We start from the raw sequence: 24,148 nt of genomic DNA, 5'->3' as shown, positions 1-24,148 counted from the left end.
TTTTTTCAAACTAGCTTGATATGTCTTATATAGAATCGAAGCATCTTGTGAAGCCATTAGACCGTAATCACCGGATGCCACGATGGTTTGCCTTGACTGACCTGCTGTGGACACTTTGCGTAAGCTTCCTCTCTGGAATGTTCAGACACATCCCCATTCGGCCATCTTAGAAAAACGTAATACGTGCTCGTCGACACATCAAATTCCATGTGATCCACATCAGCACGATCCCACTCCACGCTGGGCAATGAATCTGCTCGAGCTGAATGGCTTTTAGTGTTAGCGGTGCCGAGACTGGTGGAAGGGTTCCGCTGCGATCGAGTTCTCATGGTGACCGAAAAGCACCCAGATTGAAGTGAATTTCCAAAACAGCTTTTCAAACACGAAATGATACAGAGTGGTGCGAGTTCAGCGTCAGTAACTTGTTATTGTAGTTTTATTGAGAGTGCCCCAAAATGGACTAAACGTGGCGCATGCCCCGCGTACTGCCGACGATGGGATGATCCCTGCCCTTCGTACTCACTAACAGCATTTAGATGGGTATCAGTGATCCCAAGTGAATTTGAACTCCATGCATGACCGGAAGAAATGATGCGGATAGTTCGAGCTGGCTCTTATGAAAAGGGAGTAGTTGTAAGTCGATTATACTACGGATCTTTGAAGCCCGGACGCCGAAATAACTGGACTCTGTTATGTCTGATACCTGGCGGGGTCGATTTCGACTCTGGCTGTGTACATGGCATGCGCCACGCTTAGTCCGTTTTGGGGTACTTCCATTAAAACTAAAATAAGAAACTACTGACGCTGGACCCGCACCACCCTGTAGATCCTTGGGTCTTGTTAGTTACTAGTAATAGCTTGCTAGGATGCCATCACTTCTATTGTGTTACCTGGTTATCGTAATCGGCCTTACCTGCTTCTTGGTTTGATCGAACCGAAGTCATCGTAATAACCTTGTCTCTTTTGTGCAAGTTTTTCAATGACTGGAAGGTGGGGATCCAATATGACACCCCAAACGGTAGTTTTAGGCTTGAAACACTGCGTCCGAACTTTGATTTTCTATAGTTGTAATGCGGGTGGCGTGCCCTGTCGCCGGTAATCCATCTTAAACTCTGCAATCTCGCAAAGGCACCTGAGAAACGGGACACTGTACGGTACTTTAACCTCAGGAAGGTGCCAAATCGTATCCCAAAAAACTATGACAGCTAGAAAGAGGCTCCTCTGTAACAGACGTGTTTTCCCCCTTAGACAGACTGTGTCATACAATTCCTTATTCGACAAATGTCGATTTACCGTACTTTCCTTATCTTTCCCGCTCCGTATTCTTTCCCCCACCACCACCTTTTCTACATGTCCCCTGGTAAGCTGTCCAAGACGTCTAACTCAAAAGGAATAATCACGCAAAATACAGGCAACAGTCTTGAGTGCGTCGGAAACGCCTCCCAGGAAATTTGTTTCCTGGGCACACGTATCTTCGACCCTTGTTACCATTCTAGTTGCTGGCCAACGTTGCTCGTACAAAGTGATTGGTAGTGCCGTGGTGACTTGTAAGAGTACAAAGGTCGATGAGACAATTTTAAGATTCATACTTAGAAATTGATTAATGGCGGAAACGGGGTCGGCGACTAAAAGGTGACTACAAAATTATTTGTTCAGAAAGAATCACCATCAAGGTATTTCTAGGAAAGGACGCAGCACGGGAGCCGCCGTTTATGTATTCTCGCCATTATCATTTCATCAAGAACGAGGTCTGAAGCTGGATGGCGCGATGCCGAGAGGGAGTGAAATTTAAAGGCGGCTGAAATGGCCCTACAACCCTTGACTTCCTTGTCAGTGGGTACTACTTTACGGTTGAAGGTCTGCTTCAGGCCCTTGTGCCTGTCAAGCGTCGGCAGACATCCGTTCCAGAACTGGGCCTTTGTCGTCTGGTCCACCCTTGTTTTCCCTGCACCTACGTCTCGGTTTAGTCCAAAAAAGAGGAATATCCTCATTCTGCCCACTTCCTATTCAATTGCAGTGTCTACTTCTTTTACTGTTTTGACTACACCCTCAGCTCTGCAACAGGTATCCACGCAAATCTCTCAATTCGTCCAGTGCCAAATCAGTGTACAGACCGCTTAGCATCGTGTGCGCATATCTCCAATCCTGGTGTGTCATGACCATAGCTAAAGGGGACGGCCAGGAGAATAATGGCATGTGAGTGGCAATAACACAACACCCACCTCTCCCACAGCCTGCGGTTGGGGCCGTGAGATACATATTGACTTCAATAAGATACTTGGTAGATTCCATCCAGGATCACTACTTCGATGATGAAAAGGTAGGAAGGATGATTCTATTCGATCGGCTACCCCTTTCCCCAACTTTCGCGCTTACCGTGCCACTAAAAACTTCTTCTCAATGGACTTGTCCACTTCCCCCCTCTCATACATTTAGAAGACAATGAACGTCAGAGAAATACCTGTACTCAAAACATTCACATCTCCAACGACCTCTGCACACATGATACTAATGGGCCAAAGGGATGCACATACTTCCATATCAAATGGCAGGGACACGAGAGCAGAAAGGAATGGACATGGGAACCCCAGGAGAATCTTGAGTCAGTTACCTGGTTCTCATGCCGTTTACCCACTGGGCTGACTATTGGGGACAGAATCGGAGGCGACGCGTTGGTGGAGAATTATTTTGCAAGCCTCGCCAAGCGGCGGAAAAGAGCTAGAAAGTCTGCGAACAAGCGACCAAGTCCGACAGGCACTAATCCCAGCATCAAACCAGGCAAGAGGAGTGAGAGTTATCGCCTTGCCTGCCCAAGCCGCACACCGAAGTCGACGTGGGAGCCTCCTCGGGGCACGTGGGAGAACGAAAGTTTTCACATCGATGGCTGTCAGGGAGACAGCATAGAAGACTTGATGATTTACGTTACCTGGCCCGGAGGCCACAAAACCAAGCAGAAGATGGACTTTTTATGCAAGAAATGCCCTCAAAAGGTATCAGCGTCTTTATTTCGTTACAACGACCAAGTGTGCCTTGTGAGGCTGATCATTTCTTTTTGTCTTTAGATGCTCCGCTATCTGGAGCAGTACGTGTCAATGTCGTAACAACAAGTTTTGGAGGCGACAACACGATTTTGATCTGGTTCATAGCGACTCGACAAAGTCGAGAACACGGCAGCCTATTACGAACATGGTAGACACGGTTACAGTACTGTGAGGAGAGATTCAAGGCTTGAATTCGCCATAGGTACAGTAAAAGGAGTGACCACAAGTGGCTGCGGTTTTGAGGAAAGTCAGACAAACGGGCTACACTACAGTACATAGGAGTAATATAGTCTGAAATTACCACGGAGGCACTCGACGCACCCTTTTCTATTTCTATTGTGGCCCGGACACCTTAGTTTCACGTCTTGGTGGGAGTCTGATTGATTGAATATGGTGCAAGGGCTATGATAGTAGCGTATCTCGCACCCCTTATCCTTCCTGTACCCGTTTCCGTCTGAGCCAAAAACGGATTTTCAGAGAGCGATCAAATCGAGGCGTCAAGGAGTTCAAAGGACTGATCATTGGGAGTTTGCAATAACGTTGCAGGTATAACTATAAGTATGCTTGGAACGCCCGGAAAGACTGCGACCTTGTCTTGTTCTTTCCACATGTCGCACCCGTCGGATGTGAAAATGACGTCACCGCTTCCGCAACCATTTCAACTCCAAGGCCTTGAATCGGAGAGCGAGAAATGGACAATTGATCATGGGCAGGACCTGCCTGACTATTACACTCCACCGAGCCATGAGCGTCCCTTTACTCCCTGTCCTGAAACTGATCCCATTCCGGACATTCAGCAGCTTGAATCCACTTCTAGTGGATACGAGCCCGCATTGGACGTCTCTCCCACATACGACTCATTCGACTCAAATTTTGACATGCAGGAAAAAATGAAAGAATTGTGCAGGGAGCTAGAAGTTCTGAAGAGTACGGTTGATTGGATGCATGGCGTGCAAGACACACAGAATAGGGCCATAAGCAGGCTCTTGCTACTGCAGAGACGAGAAATCAGCGTTACGGCGCCGTATGAGCCCAGAGTTTGAAAATGGCCACCAATGGCCCTGTCATGGATAGTAGATCATAACAATCGAGCACCTTGCCTGGCCAGAAAAAGTTGCAGTATATTCTTTCAGCCAAGAAAGGTCTCCTCGACGTGAGAGCGATTTCATTCTTAGACTTTGTAGTAGTTTATCTTTGGCGTATTTGAAACGTAAAGCAAACCGCTATGTTCGGACTCCAGTCCATGAAGTCCCTTTTGCATCCATCTGAGGTGAAATTACTTGCGATATGCGATTTGAAGAATTGAAAACCACGACACTTTCCATCAGATGCGCTTTGAATACACTAGACAGTGAAAAGGGATACAAAGCGATCAGAATCACCCCATCGCACATCTCCAAGATCTAGTCAACAGCATCGAATATGCAGCAACTCGGTTCATACCAAGCAGTCGATGGTGTCGCCAGAGATACAAGCAAGGACAGGTTGCTTTTACGAAGATGCAGGGACAAGCTTACAGCACATATTGGTGAGTATATGACCCACGATAACCGAACTCGTGTCCCCTAACAAAGAGTAGAGAGGAGGACCGGTATCAAATTAGAACCTGGCGATGTACGCTTGGTGATGAAGCAGAGCGATGCCTACACTTGGACCTATACGAAAGAAGTAGCACATCTGTTTTCCAGGGAACTTGAAGACCACGAACCTGAAGCATACCAGAAGCTTTGCAGAGAAGTCGGGAGAAGCTTTCACGCCATCACATTCAGCAAAGGTGATTTCGCTGGTGGCCACCTGCGTTCGGGGAAGCCCACCGCCATACGGCATACCAACATTCGATGCGGATGTAACGGAACGGGGCGGAACGAGTGAAGACGTAGCTTTACTAGGACATCAAGTTTCTATGATGGAGACGAGTGCAGCCTACGACGCAATCACTCGAATGCAGCTGCAGGAAAACATCTGGACTCTGGAACAAGAAAACGAACGTCTCATGCAAGAAACCCAAAAGCAGCGAGAGGACGCCACATATCACAGAGATTTCTTCTACAAGCTATTGGAAGCTATAGATCAGCTGAACGCGACGGTCTCCGACATTCGCCAGGACTACATTAGAACAGTCAATATCAGCATGTTTCCGAAAGATCAAGCTCAACTGTTCTAGCGAAGGGAAACTGCAGACTCAAGATGGCTTGTATGTGCATACTCATGGGGGATAGCGAGGATGAAATGGGGCATCGATTTCCACCCTACCCTATGGCAGTGATAGAAAAGGTTTATCTTCAATACAGTAGTTATGGATAATTGTGCTTCCTTTACCTTGGCAGGCTGCTACCGGTAAGTCTGGTGAAGCCAGCTGACAGCTCATTGTTAAGATATCGTGTCCTATTGGAATTTTCAATACAATATTCGCCACGGACAGCGACATTTAGTTCAATTTCCTTTTTAGGCTCGCATCCCCAAACCAAGAGAACACAAAAGCGAAGAGTGATCGTTTTCGACCCTAGCGCCGGGTTTGAAGAGAATTAGAGAAGGGAGATCATTAGTTTGCGATCAAAGGAAAACCGGAAGACTTTCCTCGGATCTTTAAGAAGGAACTATCGGCGTTTCGACGACCGACTTCGGTAAAAGCTTACTATCGCCACTGCGGTGAATGAGAACGGAAAGAAACATATGCGTAGAAGAAAAGGTTTCGCATATAGGTTCCCTGAACCTGTGCAAAGGTTCGGTTTACACGCATCGCCTACATTTCACACGTCTACAGTAGTGGCATTCGAAAAACATGCCTTGCTCTGGACCTTCACAATCAGGACAGATCCATTCTATCAGACAGCTGTTGGCCCTGAGGAACCATGAGTGATGGCTTCCCGCACCTGAACTGCAGTCCTCTTCAGTGTTCAGTCCTGCGATCAAACCGGTGGGCAGCTTTCTTGACGAAGGTAGATATGGAATATAAGGGTCCCTATCGGCTTGATTATTCACGCTTCGGCAATATTGCGAGCAGTCGCGCAGTTTGAATGAGATTGTATTCATGATTGGAAAATCAAACACATGTGCACGTCTGCCAGGCAAAGAACTTTCAACCAATTCTCAGGAACCACAGATGGCGACAATTCTTTATTTGTATCTACACGACGCGACACAGTGAGCCCTAGACGGCCGCATGCTACAGCATACAGTTTGAGTTTGCTAAGGCACAAAACGTCACACGCCAGTCTTTTCGAAGTCAACATCACACAATGAATGCTGAAAGACAGACACGTCGGGCGATAGCCAGTCAGGGACGTGTCCTGTTTTGTACGAAACAGTTCATCCTGGACATGCTTCATTTTTGTCTCCAAACACCGCTAAATATTGACAGGCTGACGCTAGTCTGCATCCCAATCAATAATGGATGAAGCATCCACTAGCCTCAGGTCAACGATAGTGACTTGAAACGCCTGACTCGAATACAGTGATGAACAAAATCAACAGCGGGTACTCTGTGGCTAATGTGGCTGAGTTCGGTATGTATAGGTTATGCCGACATTGCACTGGCTTGCCCCGTCTCCTTGCAACGACAGCCATTACCCTGAACAAGAATGACCACTTGTGGCCTTTAACACCGTCAGCCTGACCATCGTGCAAGCTCAAAAAGGTCTAGTGAGCCTAAAATTGCGTCTTAAAAATGACTTGGCGCCATCATTTAGGCTGCCGAAGCCGTTGCAAGTAGCCTTGACATCAATTATCGCATCTCAATTCAATATTGTTCAGTATCGGACTGGTGCTACCCATTTTGGATGGCGCTTCCGTCCAACTATCCACCGGGCGGTAGTTTAGCGTATCATCTAAGAGTCTCATAAACTTCGTAAGATTTGCTAGCTTCCTAGAAAGCCGGTAAAGATTGTTATATCATAACAAGATCAAGTCGCTCAAGTCTCATTGGCAAACTCTGCATGAACCATACCAGCGAGGAATCTGTTGAGGCGGATTCGGGGTCTTCCATCAGTTTTCAAATCATCGGGTGGCTGTTATAACCTGATAATCGATGTTTCAAACCAAGGCAATCCTCGATCACGAGGTCTGGCAAAGCCACAATGATCTTGTTCCCCCGGCGAAGGAAGAGGAGGTGGCGCTGCATTATGAGAGAGCCAAGCTGATGTGCCAGCATAGCGGTGCGTATATGATATTTTCGAGAGTGAAATCGACCAAGTCTAATTCGCGTTAGGCATGAGTTTGCATGACATCGAAGCCCTTACTGAGAAGTTTTGGGATTTTCATTTCGACAGTAAGATTCCTTCGACCTGCACACCCCAAACAAAGCAGCATCAAAGGCAATGCCCCCCCGACACCGTACTGTGGCATACCACGGGTTGCAATAGTTTTTGCTCGCTTGATAGTTCACGGAAAGAGCCAAGGGGTAAAGCCATTCGTTGTCTTTCTTAGCGATGCGGGTGCGATGCGTCCTGGGGTTTCGTCGCGAATATTACTTTCAAGACCAGGTACCAAACCGCTGGATCATGCAATCACTACGTTTCATCATGTTCAGCTACCACCAAGTGCTCTTCTCGGTTCTACTTCCAAACCAAAGCATGAGCGTGCCGAGTTTCTGCGTCAGATTTGGCGGGTTGCTGTTGGAACGTTGTCGCTCTCGATCATGGGCATATCTGCCATGCGTGTGGGAACGCGCATCGCTGCTCTCTACAGCGAACGAAGGACTATCCTGTCACCAGATGGACATTAAACTATGCCAATCATCAATTTCAGCATACATGCGTATTGTAGTGTTGTTATATGAGTACAACTGTTGTATAGTTGTACAACACTACTTTTGTTGAAGCTGTACAACACAACCGGACTTCCCAAACAACTGTTGTGCAACAATAAAGCGCTTCATATAATTGGTCAAGTTGGTAGTGTTAGCTAATCAGATATTGGTTTTATCGTAGGTATACACCAGAAACGTGACGTGTCACGATGGCCTTGTTACGCCGTGAAGCTACCTATCCGCCACCGGCTGAGTAGTAAGCGACCTCACTGATGGCTACGGCCCGTGGCACGTTTATGGATCTTAGGCGCCCACCGTTAGCAGACAGACATATAAGTTTATGTTCTCTTTACTCCTCGGATAAGCTCTTTCACGGCCAAGGATAACTGTCGTGAATAGTTTCACGGACAGCACGAACGCCACATCACAACTAGCGCAAGGCAGCATACGGCTGCCTAAAGACCATCAATGCTGCTTATGACGAAACATAGCTACAGGAAGCCAGCTCCCAGTCCCTCATAGATAGAAGTTAAGAGGTTTCTTCGATTCGATGTTTTCCACATGCGAGTGATGACTTTTCAATCAATGCTATGGCCGAGCTGCCCTGTCTTTATTGTTTTTGATTCTATGAATCTCACTGCAAATCCTAGACGCTTTAGGCACCATTAGTGTGTCATATGCTTAAGCACTTATTCCGAGAATCTCGACTATGGCTAGCTCATCGCCTATTAATTCAACATCTGCTCAATTATCAGCCATCGAGCGGCTGGGCTGGGACTTCTACAGCTTCTTTCGTGTGGAGTTTCTTGAGAAGAACAAGACTCAAATTGGAAGGGTTCGGAAGTCTTACAAGATGACTAAAATGTTATAGACGAAGATATAGAGCCATGGCATCTTAATTCTACCCGTTTTGTCGTTGCACGTGACCTTATTGTTGTACAACTGTTGTAAAGTTGTACAACACTACCTCACAACATACAACTATTGTACAACAATACGCATCTATGAATTTCAGCACCCAGCAACGCCCTATCGTCGAAGGATGGGTCCAGGTGAAGGTTCTGACGGCCTTTGCGCACTGGACTGTGGGAATGTGCTCCAACCCTGCCCGCCCGGAGCAACATGCGCGTGCCACCATCTTCAAGGCAACAGTGATCAAAGCATCGCGGGTCTTGAGGGACCTCACAGAAAGGTGCGGTTGGCAAGGACTTTTTGCCTTCAACCAGATCAGTGAACTGGACTTGACTTTCCAAGGGAACTCCATAGCCGAAGGCGACACGCTGGTGCTATGCATCCGTACGTACCTAAATCTTCACTCGCTGCTAAGACAGAGCCTGGCGGTGCCTTGCTGACTGAAACATTTTAGGTTTGGTGTCTGAGCTCCTTGGCGGCAAACTGAAGCTTCCAACATGCCAGAATGCCTTAACGCTCCTGGCGCAGCAGGAGCAGGGCTTGATGAACGACATCCAATCACGTCTCACGGAGGTTGGAGGATACAGACAGCATCGGAGCCAAGCTTTCAATCAACATGTTCTTCCGTTATGCCGACCGCTGGTCGAAGCCATCGGTCACCGCATGGCTTACGAAGCCGCCCAGCAGGCAGGGATTTCTTCGGACGTACTGGAACTGTATGAACGTCTATCTGCGAGCAAGCCTTTGATCTATTTGTCAGCCCAAAGCATGGGCAAAGCGAGATGTGGAGACCCCCTGCTAGACGAGCAATACGAATCAACCCTAGCTCAAATTAGGTCAGAGTCACTTCATCGTGATCCAGTCGACGATTATATAACGGCGCCGATTGTGTCCGAAGAAAAGTGGAATGACTTTACCAATGGCTTATTTTGCTTCGTCCAGCCCAGCGGTGGCAAATACAACTCAAAACTCTAAAAGGTACCGGTAATCGAGATTACTATCCTGGTTCAAATGATTATCATCCACAATATCGAAGAGTTGTGGCTTCCTCTCTCACCCTACAAGGAGCATTGAAGCAGTGGCAAGGAATATGAAAGGGCTTTTCTGGTTGTACTGACCATAATGGATTAGCTATAGGAAATCTTGATTGGAATAAACATCGTAAAAGATGGCATACATAACCAAACTGACCAGTGGCTAAGGGGGAATCAACGTTTCGCTTTTGAAGGCACACTCGTATGTATGTACACAGGTTTACGATACTAGGTTTACTATTTCAATCTATGCTCATGCACTATGTTTTCGAAATATTTTTCTCCTCCTGTCGTAGTCCCCTTCCAAAGAAGATAAGGTAATAATGATAATGAATAGTCTTGGGCCACATCACGTCACTCCTTCTGATCGAGTTGAGGAGCTTGAACCTACAAAGCACAAGTCATGGGGTAACTCTTCGGCTTCGTGTCAGGTGTAGAAGGATAGGAAGAAGAGGTTTCGCTCTATCCAGAGACACTCCTACTACGGAGACGATTTGTTTCGTAGTGCTCAGTATGTGACTCTGGGCCTGAAGGCAAACCTGGCGAGGGCGCCAAAGACCGCTCGAAATCTTGATTAACCTCCCTTGGGTACAGCCGAGAAATGAGTTTGCTAGACCATACTTTGATTCCAAATTTTGGCCATTGATAACATCGAGAGTCTCGCTCAATGGATGGCAGGATGATTTCTTTTTCATCACGTTCTCGTAGGCAGCGGGGTCCATGTGCTGAGTGAGGCCGGCCAAAGCATTTGAAAGACATCATTATTCATGAGTATCTGTATAGTTTATTGTCACGTTTAGAAACGGAAGAAAACAAAGAAAAAAGACTAGAAAGCGAGAGAACAGGCCGTATGAGCGTCTTTTGAATCAGTGGAACTGAAAAGAGAAATGAAAGAAATAAAGAAATAAAGATGGTGCTAACACCATGTGCAAGCCAAAATAGACGCGAGAATGTTGCAGGTCGTACTATTTCCTGGTCTTGGTGTTGCGTACGATCCCAATGCTTGCAGTATTAAGCACTTGCACCTTCCTCTCCGACAATAACTCCCGTTAATTAAGAAGAGCCTCCATCTCTCGTGACAGGTATATATGCACACTGTGCACGCTTCGACAAATGACTGATGGCCCGCAAATTTGTGGACTTCCCTGACGGACTTCAGCGATAGTACTCACGACTCACATTGTCACATTGTCCCCACTTCCCCGGATTTATGACCCAAACCTCTAGGTAGCGGTGGTTCTTCTGAGTATCTCATTCCGTCAGCCAGAAGTTGCTTATACGCGGCCAAGTTGTGACAAAATGACTGCTTATGAGGTAGGGACATGTACCGTAACGACCCCACCCTAGACTTTACAAAGAGCATTTTGTTTTGGAACGGAAGGTGCAAATGCTCAATACTTTATCACTTTATCATATGGAAGCTATACCGGCTATGGATAGACCATGCACTAATGGTTTCGTTCAGCATCCATCCTACCGCTGTATTGTTCCAATCTAGATCACCGAGCCTTTCTCCAACATTTTTTGACACATATTTGAGGTCAAAGCAAATATGCTCCATGGAAGGCAAGAAAATCGTGTACACATTATCAGGTGACAGCTGTGACTGATGTCCCAAATTTACTATGAAGATAGGTTCATATATTCCCGGCCGAAATTAGAGGCCACTAGCCTATTTTCATTGAATCTAAGATAAGCTTTCGCGAACTGACTGACCCGTAGCACTTGTGGCTTACGACAGTGCACAGAGCACTGCAAAAGCCGTGATGGTTGACACTGTCTACTTGGAATGTTTGTCATTATCACATACTATCATCCAAACCTTACCAATAATAGCTTCTAAATGGTAGAGATCGTCTGGTTACGGTACATATAGACATGCTCAGAATGAGTCTTGCAAAAGAAAGGCCAGATCGGAGCGCAACTCCTTGCTCTCGGTGAAGTCATTATGGATAAACAATTGATAGCGTAGGTCAATATCTTCCTTTCACTAAGGCCTTCTCTGGTCGCAGAGGGATGATAACATCTGCCTATTGGAGTCGATAATCAGCCTTCGTGGAGACTGGTGCATGCTTAGCCATGTTCCCGACATTTCTAGCTTTACATACTGTAAAAGCTGCATGAGCCACTGCCATGATCTGTGAGCGAAAGCTTATCTTACATTTAATGAAAAATAGGCTAGCGGCCGAAATTAGAGCCCAAGGACTGCAAGGGTAGCAACAACTGAACTGGGACCGTGAGTTGAGCAATGTAAAAGTTGCCGTCCCATACAGGCTTGACCGCCAGCGGACACTTTGTTGCTTCAGTGACGAATGAAGGCCATGAAAGGCAATAACTATGTTGTTGCGGATGAATTTGACCTGCAAGACTGACTTGCTTAGTCGTGATATTGATGGCATGATCAAAGTAGTTATTGTCAAATTTGTTCTCTTTCGGCCGAAATGGCACTCTTGTGTGATTATTGTAAGACCCCTCTATGTATATAAGCTGTGTAGGATGCCCAAGTATCTCAGAATTTGACACAGACATCTTTGTATAATATCGTGAACATGACTTCTGTGCAAAATAACGTCAAGGTAGAATCGCCAGTTGAAGATTTGCCGATGGGTGATACCCAAGAAGCAGGAAATAGAGTAAACGAACAGAGCGAAAGCCCCTCTTCCCAGGCAGATGACAATTCATCTGGACAGACCAGTGGTACTCCACCTGGACAGAACGATGGTACTCCACCTGGACAGAACGATGGTACTCCATCTGGACAGACCAGTGGTACTCCACCTGGACAGAACGGCGGTACTTTTTTTGGACTCAACGGCGATGATTCATCTGGACAGAATGGCGGTACTTCATCTGGACAGAACGGCAATAATTCATTTGGACAGAACGGCGGTACTTCATCTGATGAAAACCATTTTATTCTAGACGGGCCCACCAAACGTGGTGTAAAGATACCTGGAGATACGAATGCAGCTCGTGAATATAGGAGTTTTAGCCCAGGCGTAGCTGAGCCCAACTCTAAGAAACAAAAGTCGAACAACAACGACATGACCAATTTCTTTGGTACATCAACCAAACAGTCTCCCCAGGGGCAGCAGACACCACAGTCTTCTCCCCCTCCTCCTGATGAAGACGATGAATACAACGAAATTATGGGCGATCTAGCGGGTAACCGAAAACCCCCAGCAAACATGCAAACGATAGCGCTTGTGCGGGGAGGGAGACGCCCCAAGTACATAAATATGTATACAGTTGGTGACAGATACATCTATCGCATTGAAGGTATGAAAAGCGACGATTTCAATGCGGCACAAGCACCTTGCCTATCAGATGAGAAGTACCGAGCTAGCCAAAACCCTGAAAGTTGGCAACATCTGGAAACCGTCCTTGGCGTGGCAGCGCCTGGTAAAGAGATGAACCATAGTGATTTCTTGTCCAGACTCGATCCAGAAAATCCGTACAAATTCAAATGGCGCCAACCTATATTCATCATAGGAAGACGGCGTGGCGGAGAAATCACGTTTGTGAACCGTGGATGGTGGCGCGCCAATTATGACCCGAAGGATCCATCCGATCGTGAAACGTACCAGGCACGGCGGCCAGAGGGATACCACTATTACTATAAAACGAAAGATGATCCTGTTCGCAGGGACCGAGAAAATAAAAATGCCTTCCAGGATTATAGACTTTTCAAGATGGCTTTCTGGTATGAGAGAAAGTATTACCAGGCCCTGCGTCCTGGACAGCCGTTTGTTGTCGAGGATCGCAAGAAGTCGCCATCGCCAGTTGACGACGATGTGGCTAGATTTAGAGAAGTGACGATCCCACCAGATGAATACCAGTCTTCGAAGGTCGTCCAGTCTATGGAGAGTCCTCTAGCAGACCCTGATGTAGAAAGTGGTACTCCTCCACAACACACATCAGCGAGAAACCCCAGCCATACCACCCCGCAATGGGTGAAACCAAACGGTCCACCGCGACCTGGGAGTAGTAGAATGTTCAATGGAATGAGACAGCCTCGGTTCGCACGTCGCCCAACAGCAATGGCTTCCTGATAAAGCAATGACTAGGCAGGGTTTTAAAATCCACAACGGCGATAACGACCCACAGAGATTGCAAGATCAAGCATTACATTACTAAGCTCGATGTTGCGACTTCAACAATCCTGACCAGGGTCAGCATTAAACTCAAGGACGAAGCTTTTTCTCTTGGTCCATTTTCACTCCTTTGATGATCAAATCAGACGTTTTCCTTTTTTCGTGAAGGCTGCCCAGTCTTATGTCATAAGAGTTTAATTGCCCAGTGTTGATGTGGCTTTCATCTTCAGATCTTTTTTCTATTTCCCAGAATTCTCTTTACGTCCACGTTAGTATCTTTATTTGAGGGTTATATCAGTAGAACAATATAGGGTTTCAATTTCAATGTTTAACAGCAAGAGTACCTTGTATTTCTATTCTCATATCGTGCAACCTATGTGATTGTGAAAAGAGGAGTCTTAATAGTCGTCAGCGATGTATGTTGTAGTGAACTTGCACCTTCCTCACCAACAATAACTCTCGTTTATAAATAAAGCCTCACATATCTGGCTTAAGTATAGACCCACATTGGGTACACCCTGGCCAGCCACAGAAAGCTATTAACTATCTCGATGTACTTACATCATTGACGCAAGCCGCAGTACTTATGGCTCGTACTGTCGATCCATCTCCACTACCCCAGATTCGCGACCCGGAACTCCAGGCGGTAGCGGTGCTGCTGAGTCCTTCACTCGCTGAGTCAAACATTGCTCATTCACCCATAAGGTAGCCAAATTATGACAGAGCATTTGCTTATGAGGTAGAGCCATGTACCCAGAGGGCCCAATCTAGACTTTTCAAAAAAGCATGTTGTTTTTGGACCGGAAGGATCCTTTACGCCAGAAGTGAGGGTACGGTTTAGCGTAACTTCTCGGCGCACATGCACATCATTTTCACTTGTGTTCGATAAAATTCGGTATGCAACCAGGTTTAGATTAAGCTCAATATTACTTGAATTCTGAAACAGACAGCATTGCTTTGCCAGTCAAGTGTTGCAGCGATAATACAATGCGTCTTCATTGTAACCATCGACGGACGATTGCCTTTCACATAGTATCCAGGGTATTAGGATATGTTCTTGCTGCCACACACGCCGTAGTTTGCCGGTCTATCGTTCCAGTTGGCATCGGGATAGGCTTTTGACCTTGGTGCTACATATACTGTCTGGGATAACGGAGTTGGCCAAATACTATCTGCATTCCATGGATGACGCCGCGCTGCCAGATATCGTGGACACAATCCTGTGTCTGGTCCACTCTCTGACAACCCTGAAGCTTGCCAGGCCGTTATTGAGGGGCAATAAAACTACAAGGGCGGCTTATCAGGCGCCCGCCATCATACGACCGGTACTCGCGGTTGTCACGGTCATTCGCAAGGATCCTTGGATGCATGGAGCTGTCGTCAAACTACTACATGCTTTTCTGTACACCAGGTTTCTCATCTTCGCCTCTAAGAGAATCAGGTTGACGAAGGTTCAATCTCAAGCCACAATATACGCCCAGTCTGTCTTCCTAGGTGCTATCTTGGCTATAGAGTCATCTGGGCTGCCTGGAGGGGTGGCAGTCTACATTGCCTCGGTTGGTTTCGTAATGGTCCTGAATCGATTTGTATCCAACCATTTATGTCGGTCAGTGTTCTCTCAAATAGGAAGTACCGGAAGTTTCCTTCTGACTCTATTACAGATCACCAGAAGCAGTAAAGTCTTCCCCGCTATTTGATCAACTTTTAGCACGATCTTTCTTGTGGATTGGACCGGCTGATCTTAACAGCATCAAGGCTCATCAACCTTCAGCACTTGCATCCTCTGCAGACGATGAATATGCCAATGACAATGCCGCTGGCGAAGACCAAAACTTCTTCCAAACTCTCAAGTTATTGAAGCGATATTAGTTACTCTTACTCGAAGGGTTATCGACTGCCAGGACTGGAAGAAGTTCATGTCTGCGTGTGACCCTCAAAGTAAGGAAGAAAGCAACAGGATAGATGACGTAGTTGGGCGAATCAGTTCAAAAGAGGACATGTGTTGTCAGACGCAAGGTTGTCATCACCAAAGTATACGCGAGCCAGAACATATAACTATATGAAACCTACTGGGGGTTTTGTGTAAAGCGGCGTTGCGCGCGGAATGGACAAGATATATTCAGTTGGAACAAAGTGGCTCGCAAGTCGCTGAGTGCTGCCCTTCGCCTCTGGATCTTTCTCCCAATCAGTCGCGTGCTGAAACGACGCAGTGCGGTCAAGGTTAGGTCATAAAGTCAAGTTAGGGGTAGGAACGGGGAATCGTTTTGAGATCAAAATCAAATGGAGCAGAGTCTGAAGAGAGTGATATCTATTCCTATTTTGGCTATCTCATTATCCACTGGCTCACTCATATGTACGATGGGCTGAGGTGTCCGGGTAGGCATGTGCTGTCTGTGAACTACCTGATATGACACTACTTCATATGACTGAACGTCACCCAGAGTCTCGAGCTCGGCCGAAACTGAAGCCCAGCTGCAAATCATCCTAACTAGGCTAGAAGGTTTGAGCAACATGAGAGAATCACGAGAAACGGGTCCTCGAGATTTGGATTTATTTTCACACTTTACTTTGATTTTGGACGAAGCTCCTCTATTTTGACTGACAGTCTATCGCCATCCAGACAAAAGCCACTTACATTAACTTTGCAGGAGTTTGGTTCCCAAGGACCTAGCCAAGTGTCTGTAACTATTTGAATATTCAATTGCATGACAAACGTCACGGCACTAGTAAAAGCAATGTACAGCTGTCTACACCTAGCAGCAGGATATTAAGGACTAGCAATTTTGCCTTTCGCTAAAACTCTAATGTGATTCTTCCATTTAGATTGCCTAACTTTAAATATTGCTAGCCCTAAATTATCTCTATTTAGCATCAGTTTTGCTTAATAAATACTGGAATCCCCTTGTCAGTAACGTGCGTACTTTTAAAAGCCTCCTCTAGTACCACCCTCTCCTTTTTCCTCCTCCGGTTAGCTCCCAGGACTCTTCTGAGTCTCTCTTGCATAATGTACTCGCGGCAATAGGTGTTTTGGTCGCATGGAAGTCCATTTCTAGGAATCTCTGAATGTCGCGGTGGAAGTCTGGGTGCTCTTCAAATATCTGCGTTAGAACTGCTGCTTCATCGCCCCAAAGATATCCAACGTAAGCGGCAAACATTTTCCTGGTATCGTCACCCTCCTCCGTTTCTTTATATGGTATGAGCGGCTTTAACAACTTCTTTAAAAACCTCTGGTCTAGGTAGAAAATGCCAGAGCAGTTGTTTAATGTAGTACTTAATGGTAATCACCATCTCCTTGAACTGTAGATAATTTGCCAGACAAAGACATTCAGCCAAGTTAGAAAGGCCATCGAGATAGTAAGATGTTGGATAATGTTCCGGGTACCATCGGATATCGGCGAAGAAGCCAACCTGGTTTAAACCTTTAAGGTACCGGAGCCTCGCCAGATGGAGTGTCAAGTCGGCCCGTTCCTTGTCGTCTGACTCCTTCAAAGAGTTGATTTCTTCACAAATTTCGGACGTGGCGGAGCTCAAGGAAGTATCTGGATAATCCGCAACATCCTCGGATATAGACTGAGCTTGGGTGGATGATTCGGTCGTGACAGACTCTGTGTCGTCGTTCGCGCGACTACTCTCAACGTACTCCTCCCGGCTGTGCCACTGGGCGTCCTCGGCCCCTATTTTCCTTTTGCTGTATCACATATCATTTCCTAATTTCGAGCCTAATTTATGCATGCTACCACTTTTGTAAACATTCACGATTATCTCGATTCGTGAAAGAATTCCTTAATTTCAGGTCACGGCCGGGTTCAAGGATATGCCCTGTAATTATAGGTAGTCTTTCGTTTTGTCCGGCTATATTTTCAAACCAATCTCCACCCCCTCCTCCCAATTGAGCAAGATCAAATGATCTGATGAAGGCCGAACCAGGCAGGAAGTCGAGAAAATTCAAGAAGAGATGGATGAGGAAGTTCACAATCGTATATACCATACATATCCCGCCACCAACCTCCACTTTGCACACTAAAACGTCATGTGGTTAGTAACTTGGTCTACATCGAATTCTCTGATACAAATTGCTACACGCAATAATAGACGGTTATTACCACAGCCGAGATGCAGGCAGTTGGCCTTAAGTTTGAATTTGCCACTTAAGATTAAATTTCGACTAAGCAGCTTGGCCGAGATAAAGGGGTAAGCACTGGGATCTTAGTCGGCTTTCTCCATGCTGCTTCTCAGCACGCCAACGGTGGCGTAGTCATTTCCACAGGGTCAGCAAGAATGTAATTGGCTATGGCAGACGAATAGTGACCGGTGGCGGCCGGCCTTCGAAAGCAAAGAAACAAGCTATCATCATGATGTTATACCGCTCGTGTCACCGCAATCTCCAATCGTCAAGGCAGTATCTCGGATAGGCTACGCGTCATGGCTGGTAACTCTCATAGGTTGGATCGGAGTCGGCTATCGATGAATCAAGGCGGAAAAAGAGGTATACCCTGCATCTTGGCTACGAGGATATGATATTGAGAGACGGTACTAGCGGGCGCATGAATATGGATGTGTATCCCTGTAACAGGCAACTTGCCGTCGGTTGTGCTGACAAGTCATTCAGGAAAACACCTCGGCCTCTGCCTTACCGCTAAGTTATGTTGCTCGCAATTTCGCTAAAGGGCTTCGTGTATCTAGAAAGAAGAACTAGTCTATCCCAGGCCAAAGGGTGTTGCTTCTAAAGTTAATACGATTAGGTCTCACCAGATAGTGGCATTTCATAAACCTTAGTTAGTCACATGGTAACATAGCGCGCACGCAGGATCATGGCTAACAGCTCGGGGTTTGCGCCATGATCTACAAACATGTCTGTCTTTCACATATCCCACTCTCCCTCCACCTCTCCTGGTCGCTGGCTGGTCGCTGGCGGTTTGTAGAATTTGGATCGGATCATCCAACAGGATAGAATATCTTTAGAAATAAAGTTGTATCAAATGAAATACTGTTTACAATTACGGGGTACATCCCTGGCCGAATGCGACATGTAATCACACTCGAGATTAATACCTGATCTGTCACATCATGATGGGTGAAACAGGGGCTGAGGATGCGAGGTGGCACAGCCGGAAGGAGCGCGTGGAAGTGATTGGCATTAAGTGGAAAGGGGAGCGCAAGCGTTGGATGCTAGGTACTTAAAGTTGGTGCCTGTCCACACTTCACTGACAGAAAATCTGCACCAGAACGCTACATTTACATATCCTCCTTACATCAATCAGAGCGCCTCACAGATTATATGCCGGTCACTCAGTTGCTGAAACAGTTCTATTATCATGTCTAGCAGACTTAAAAGTTCTACTTTCGGATCGAACATTGAGTAAGTTTTCATCTTGATGCGACATTAAATAGAATTAGACTAACAAGTGATACCTATCCAGCGTATACAAAAGTCCGCCGATAACATTGTTTGTTGATGGAAAGCACAAATACTATATATCGGCGTGTCTTGCCGCCCGTATGTCAAAGGTATTGGAGGACGCCATGAGCAACCCCCAACAAGAGCCCATGCAATGTGAATACCACTTCCCACCTGGTACCAAGAAGGAAATGGTAGAAAGATGGTTACAGTACGTTCATACAGGCCAATATGACAGCTTTCCGGATGCAACTTCAGAAACCAGTGGCACGAACGAAGAGATGGAGTCTGTATCTCCCAGCACCTTCCCGGAAGGTACGATCAGCACCTGTTTGGCAGACACGAACGACGAATCAGAGTCTGTAGCTTCCGGCACCTTTTCGGAAGGCACGAACGACGAGACAGAGTCTATAGCTTCCGACACAATTCAGGAAGGTTTGCCTTCTCCAGAGCCTTCAGTAAACACTAAAATTCTGTTTCCTTACTCTGTTAAAGGGTTCATCACACAGATGCGGGATTACCGACGTGATGGGATCAAACTCAGTTGCCCCTATACCACGACCAAGTGTGACCCGTTCTGGGAGTTCTATCAAAAGAGACCCGAGGGTGCCTACAAAGTGGAATATCCGAATACGAACGCGAGACCGGCTTGTCGTGAAGCATGCCTCATCGGTCATGCCAATTTGTACATCTTCGCACAACACATGCAGATGCCTGAAAAACCACTGGAAGATACCTGCTTGTGGACAATGTTCTTTCTACTTCGCCAATTCGATCATGAAAGCGACAAATTCAGCACACTTGCTAAATTGATTGACTTGATTTACAGGAATACCACTCAAACTGACGACAAGGCCAGAGAACTTGTTGCACAGTACATTTCGCTTTTTGCTGAATATCTGGAAGACAAGCTAGAGGATTCTTTGAATAATTATAAAGATTTTGAAAGGGATTTCCGCCATCAGGTGATCTCCAGGCTGCAAGCCAGGTACAAAAAGCGACCAATTTCCGAAACCACAGAGGAATACCACGACAACACACGCTCTACGAAACTTTCCAAGCATCTCTGAAGGGGAAAGCTGGAAGAACGCAGGTCAGTGACACGAAAACCGATGGGTTGAGTGAAACTAATTTCCAAGAAAGAATGGCTTGGGTGTGTTCCGCTGGATAATGCTATCCTGAAGGGAATGGATCACTGAAATCGGTCAGTGAAGGTCGGCGAAGTCCTGTTCAATGTTTGGGTAATGAAATGTTTGGAGATTGTTGTCTTTGGTTCTGGATTTGATAACTGGGACATCTTTCGTGTTGCATTCTTGGAAAATCCGTTATCTTCATCTTTATCATTTTAATTGAGTTAAGCTTGGGCCTATTGACTTGCAAACATGTGTTTACGAAGAAGGAATGAGATTGGTCCTTCCATCCTGTCAACTTGCAAAGGCAGTCACGGCGGTTTTGAGGCAACACTTACCTAAGGCGAAGTTGAGGACACCAAGGATGAAGATGGATAAGGAGACGATGAAGCGGAAGAACATGCCGAATGGAGATGGAGGAGATAATTCAATGAATGATACAATGAGGAATGCGGTAAAGCAGCGGCCGGAACTCCCGTCAGAAATGCCACAGCTGGGAGGTACCCAAGAAGAAGAGGACAACGAGACAACCGCAAAGCTGTTCAGGACACCATCAAGCTCACCTTCGTCACCAAGGCGCTTCTTCACGCCCTCTGGCTCTTACGCACGAAACAAACTCGCTGAGTACCAAAACCTTCGTGCAAAAGCCCGGTGGGAGATAATAGAGAGAGATCGCAAGCGTGTGGAGGCCGGCATGATAGAACAAGCAGTAGCTGAGAGTCTCAAGACAGCCACAGTAACTCAAACCTGCACATCCGCACAAAACACGGATCAACAAAACCCAATTTCGTCACTAAAAGAACCTCTACCCCATGATGGGAAAGATAATCACTCATCACCTCCTTCTCAGGACGCCGCCAGTCCTAGTGGATCAGAGGATTTATACGAAGGCGCCTGGTTAGACCAGCTGCTTCTTGAGGAGCTGGTTTACGACGGCACGACTTCTGCCTTCTCCAATGGCTTCTCGTGAAGCGATGAGCATGGTAGGACGAGACCGGGTGGGCAGTGTTGCGAATAATATAAACAATACATATATTGGCAATATGGAAGCCTCGCAATATTATTGTATTGCCAAGTGGTGCATATTGTATTAGGCCATATGACATTGGCCTATATTGTATTGTATTGCCAAGAACCCAATATATTGCCAGTATGACAATACATCCCATATATTGCACGTGATCTGGGTTATTCTACTGCGGCAGCTAAAGTACATCACCATGAAGCTCTCGTATCCCAAACCATGACTTCAGGCACTCCAGAGCTTCAACTACATTACTACTAAGCCGATTTCGACGATCTGTAATGGTTATCTTGGCCCTGGAGAAGAGCCGCTTCGGCTCTGCAGATATTACGGGAATTGACAGTATGTCTACCGCCATTTTACTTAAGTTTGGGTAGTTTTTCTGCTGTGTCTCCTCTAGCCACTATGCAAGGGCGCTTGTGAACCCGTAAACCCGTTCAGAGTTGCAATATCGTTCATATTTATCCGTGACGAGCGATGGCTGCAGGTGCTTGTTCCTCCAGTTTAAGAACTCGTTCGTGGTCGTCGATGGGACCTCGCAGAGAGGAAGAGGTGATTCCATGGGTTTATAGTTATTCCACAGCGTCTCCATCAACTTCTTTAATGACTTAACCCACTCCTTTTTCCAGTTCTCCTGTATGTAGTGCCATTTATGCAAAGGGTGGAGTACGATAGCGGCAACGTAGGCAGGCGATTCATCAGTGAGCCGGTAGTACTTGTCCAACTTGGCCCAGCCAGAGTTATATATAGGCGCCATTATCGGATCGTCAATATATGCCTCCTTCCCTGCTTCGAATTGTTCTAAAACGAAATCCATAGCCAAGAGGACGTTATCGAGTGTTGCAAACGATGACTCGAGAGCCTTGGTCGTCATCTTCAGCTTCTCTAAGAAAGACTTGATTTTCTCCAAGATGATCCAGTCCTCTGAAGAGAGCTCGTCTCCAGCGCAATCTAATTCCATCCATTTGTTGAAATAGCCGCCAATCGCATCTCTGAGGTTCAGGGCCACTCGCAGCATGTTATACCACGAACTCCATCTTGTGCCGTTGTCCCGTGCGAGCTTACGGTTATGGCTAATAGTAAGAAACTTTTGGCTGCGCTGGACACTTCGTTGGATGAAAACGACGAAGTTGTGAATCTTGCCAAGAGGCCCCTTTTTCCGCCACGCTTCAATATGTTTTAGTGTCACATTATGCACACCAGGATCGTCGAGTTCGAGCTTCTCATTATCGGTGACGAAGAGGAAGGCTTTGGCGGCGAGGTTGATGATATGGCCTTGGCAGCGGAGTCGGTGCACTTTGGGATCGTATTGGATGTCATATCGGCGTAGGAGGCCTGTGGGATGTTAGGGCCGCCAGTCAGGAGAAATAGTGAGTTGTACTGACCAAGCGAAAGGGATCTCATCATGGTGTCGTTATTGCCAGCGTTGTCCATCACGAAATATCCAAGCTTGGAAGCAAAGCCCCATTCGTCAACCACCTTCAAAATGGCCACAGCGAGATGAGAACCGTCGTGCTCACTGTCGATGTCTTTCAACGCCAAAACATGGTGTTCCAGCTGACCGTCTTCCGTGACATAGTGTGCGACTACGCCTAAAATGGCCAAAGAATTGGGAGAAGTCCAAAGGTCGCAGCTGATGTGAATTCTTGACTTTGCCGACTGTATGCGCTGCTTGACCCTCTCTTTCTGGCATCCATATTGGCGCATAATCCATGTCTTGACGGTATCATGCGTATCCGGAAGCCAAGTCTCGATATCGTTATTGATGTAGGCCAAGAGTGCTCGGAACTCTGGGCATTCCACGAGCCGAAATGGGAGAGAGCAGGCCGTGATAAAACTCACGTATAATGCCTCGAGCTGGTCAGGTTCGATCGAGTCTCCGGATTGATCGTTGAGTCGACGGCGTTTTCGGGGATTTTCTTCTGCCGCAACACGAGCTTGTTCGATAATAGTTCGTGTAGTTGTAGCTTCGCTGTTCGCGGGGCTCCTTTTGGCAGGCCGTGACCGTCAGGAGGAGGGTCCATGAGATGTTTTGCAGGAGCTGCAGTACCCCCTGAAGAGGCATAGGTTTTGTCGCAATGTTTACAGCGCCACTCTTCCTTTCCGGTCCGCTGATTGTAGTATCTCGTCTCTACCTCCTCGTCTGGCATATGAGAGAAGACCCATGATGTTCTGGGCTTGGTAGAGGAGGTTGTGGAGACGGTGCGAGGTTGAGATGACAGGCACTTGGACTTTTGGCTTACGTCCAGATCATCCGATTGCTGGCTGGAAAACTCCAGAAGGTCGCCAGAAATTGACGACCCTCTTCGTTGTGACCATTGCGCAAAAGAGAGGCGTTGTTGAGGCATGGCAGTTAGATTTGCAAAGTTGAGTTCGACGAGTGATTTTGAAAAAAAAAAACAAAAAAAAACAAAAAAAAACAAAAACAAAAAGAAATGAGGGGAGCAGAGGCGAAGATGGCCCAACCCAACATGGTCTGCACTCCCTCACGCGTTTCTTTCATGCGTGATCGCGTGTTAGGTCTAATTGTCAACAAAGAAGTGCGTGGAAGTGAACGATGGCCAATAAAATGCCAGCTATCCCTGCTTCTTATATAGGGTAAGGCCGAGTTCTGCAGCTTTCACGGGGCTAATTCACCCAAGAATTAACAGCCCAATATAGATAATAGGTATATTGCCAATATGGACATCCTCATATTATATTGTCACAATATCGTAGACTTCATATCATATTATCACAATACCAGAAAAGGCATATTATATGGTATG

General features: G+C 46.5%; 8 protein-coding genes across 8 annotated transcripts; 6 read left to right on the top strand and 2 right to left on the bottom strand.

The window, feature by feature from the left end:
• Window positions 1-5: 5 nt before the first annotated feature.
• On the bottom strand, window positions 6-329 carry FPOAC1_013279 (uncharacterized protein; the record flags this gene model as incomplete). The annotated part of the gene is made up of 2 exons (XM_044857620.1): window positions 6-44; window positions 102-329. The coding sequence occupies 2 exons, from the start codon at window positions 327-329 to the stop codon at window positions 6-8; spliced, it is 267 nt and encodes an 88-aa protein (XP_044701803.1).
• Window positions 330-4,463: 4,134 nt separating this feature from the next.
• FPOAC1_013278 (uncharacterized protein) lies at window positions 4,464-5,205 on the top strand (the record flags this gene model as incomplete). Its single annotated transcript, XM_044857619.1, has 3 exons — window positions 4,464-4,569; window positions 4,621-4,887; window positions 4,940-5,205. 3 exons carry the CDS (start codon window positions 4,464-4,466, stop codon window positions 5,203-5,205), a joined length of 639 nt encoding a protein of 212 aa, XP_044701802.1.
• Window positions 5,206-7,068: 1,863 nt separating this feature from the next.
• On the top strand, window positions 7,069-7,764 carry FPOAC1_013277 (uncharacterized protein; the record flags this gene model as incomplete). The annotated part of the gene is made up of 3 exons (XM_044857618.1): window positions 7,069-7,195; window positions 7,249-7,308; window positions 7,523-7,764. The coding sequence occupies 3 exons, from the start codon at window positions 7,069-7,071 to the stop codon at window positions 7,762-7,764; spliced, it is 429 nt and encodes a 142-aa protein (XP_044701801.1).
• A 1,028-nt stretch (window positions 7,765-8,792) lies between these two features.
• Window positions 8,793-9,675, top strand: FPOAC1_013276 (uncharacterized protein; the record flags this gene model as incomplete). Its single annotated transcript, XM_044857617.1, has 2 exons — window positions 8,793-9,084; window positions 9,155-9,675. 2 exons carry the CDS (start codon window positions 8,793-8,795, stop codon window positions 9,673-9,675), a joined length of 813 nt encoding a protein of 270 aa, XP_044701800.1.
• A 2,608-nt stretch (window positions 9,676-12,283) lies between these two features.
• On the top strand, window positions 12,284-15,697 carry FPOAC1_013275 (uncharacterized protein; the record flags this gene model as incomplete). Its single annotated transcript, XM_044857616.1, has 3 exons — window positions 12,284-13,721; window positions 14,410-14,533; window positions 15,577-15,697. 3 exons carry the CDS (start codon window positions 12,284-12,286, stop codon window positions 15,695-15,697), a joined length of 1,683 nt encoding a protein of 560 aa, XP_044701799.1.
• Window positions 15,698-16,764: 1,067 nt separating this feature from the next.
• On the bottom strand, window positions 16,765-18,252 carry FPOAC1_013274 (uncharacterized protein; the record flags this gene model as incomplete). Its single annotated transcript, XM_044857615.1, has 3 exons — window positions 16,765-17,004; window positions 17,054-17,502; window positions 18,246-18,252. The coding sequence occupies 3 exons, from the start codon at window positions 18,250-18,252 to the stop codon at window positions 16,765-16,767; spliced, it is 696 nt and encodes a 231-aa protein (XP_044701798.1).
• Window positions 18,253-19,327: 1,075 nt separating this feature from the next.
• FPOAC1_013273 (uncharacterized protein) lies at window positions 19,328-20,296 on the top strand (the record flags this gene model as incomplete). Its single annotated transcript, XM_044857614.1, has 1 exon — window positions 19,328-20,296. The coding sequence occupies one exon, from the start codon at window positions 19,328-19,330 to the stop codon at window positions 20,294-20,296; it is 969 nt and encodes a 322-aa protein (XP_044701797.1).
• A 544-nt stretch (window positions 20,297-20,840) lies between these two features.
• FPOAC1_013272 (uncharacterized protein) lies at window positions 20,841-21,326 on the top strand (the record flags this gene model as incomplete). The annotated part of the gene is made up of 1 exon (XM_044857613.1): window positions 20,841-21,326. One exon carries the CDS (start codon window positions 20,841-20,843, stop codon window positions 21,324-21,326), a length of 486 nt encoding a protein of 161 aa, XP_044701796.1.
• Between the last annotated feature and the right edge of the window lie 2,822 nt (window positions 21,327-24,148).

This window comes from Fusarium poae (assembly GCF_019609905.1).
Source record: "Fusarium poae strain DAOMC 252244 chromosome Unknown contig_1, whole genome shotgun sequence".
Classification (NCBI taxonomy): Eukaryota; Fungi; Ascomycota; class Sordariomycetes; order Hypocreales; family Nectriaceae; genus Fusarium; species Fusarium poae.
The sequence above is the reverse complement of the archived record's forward strand: the minus strand, read 5'-3'. Positions and strand labels throughout refer to the sequence as shown.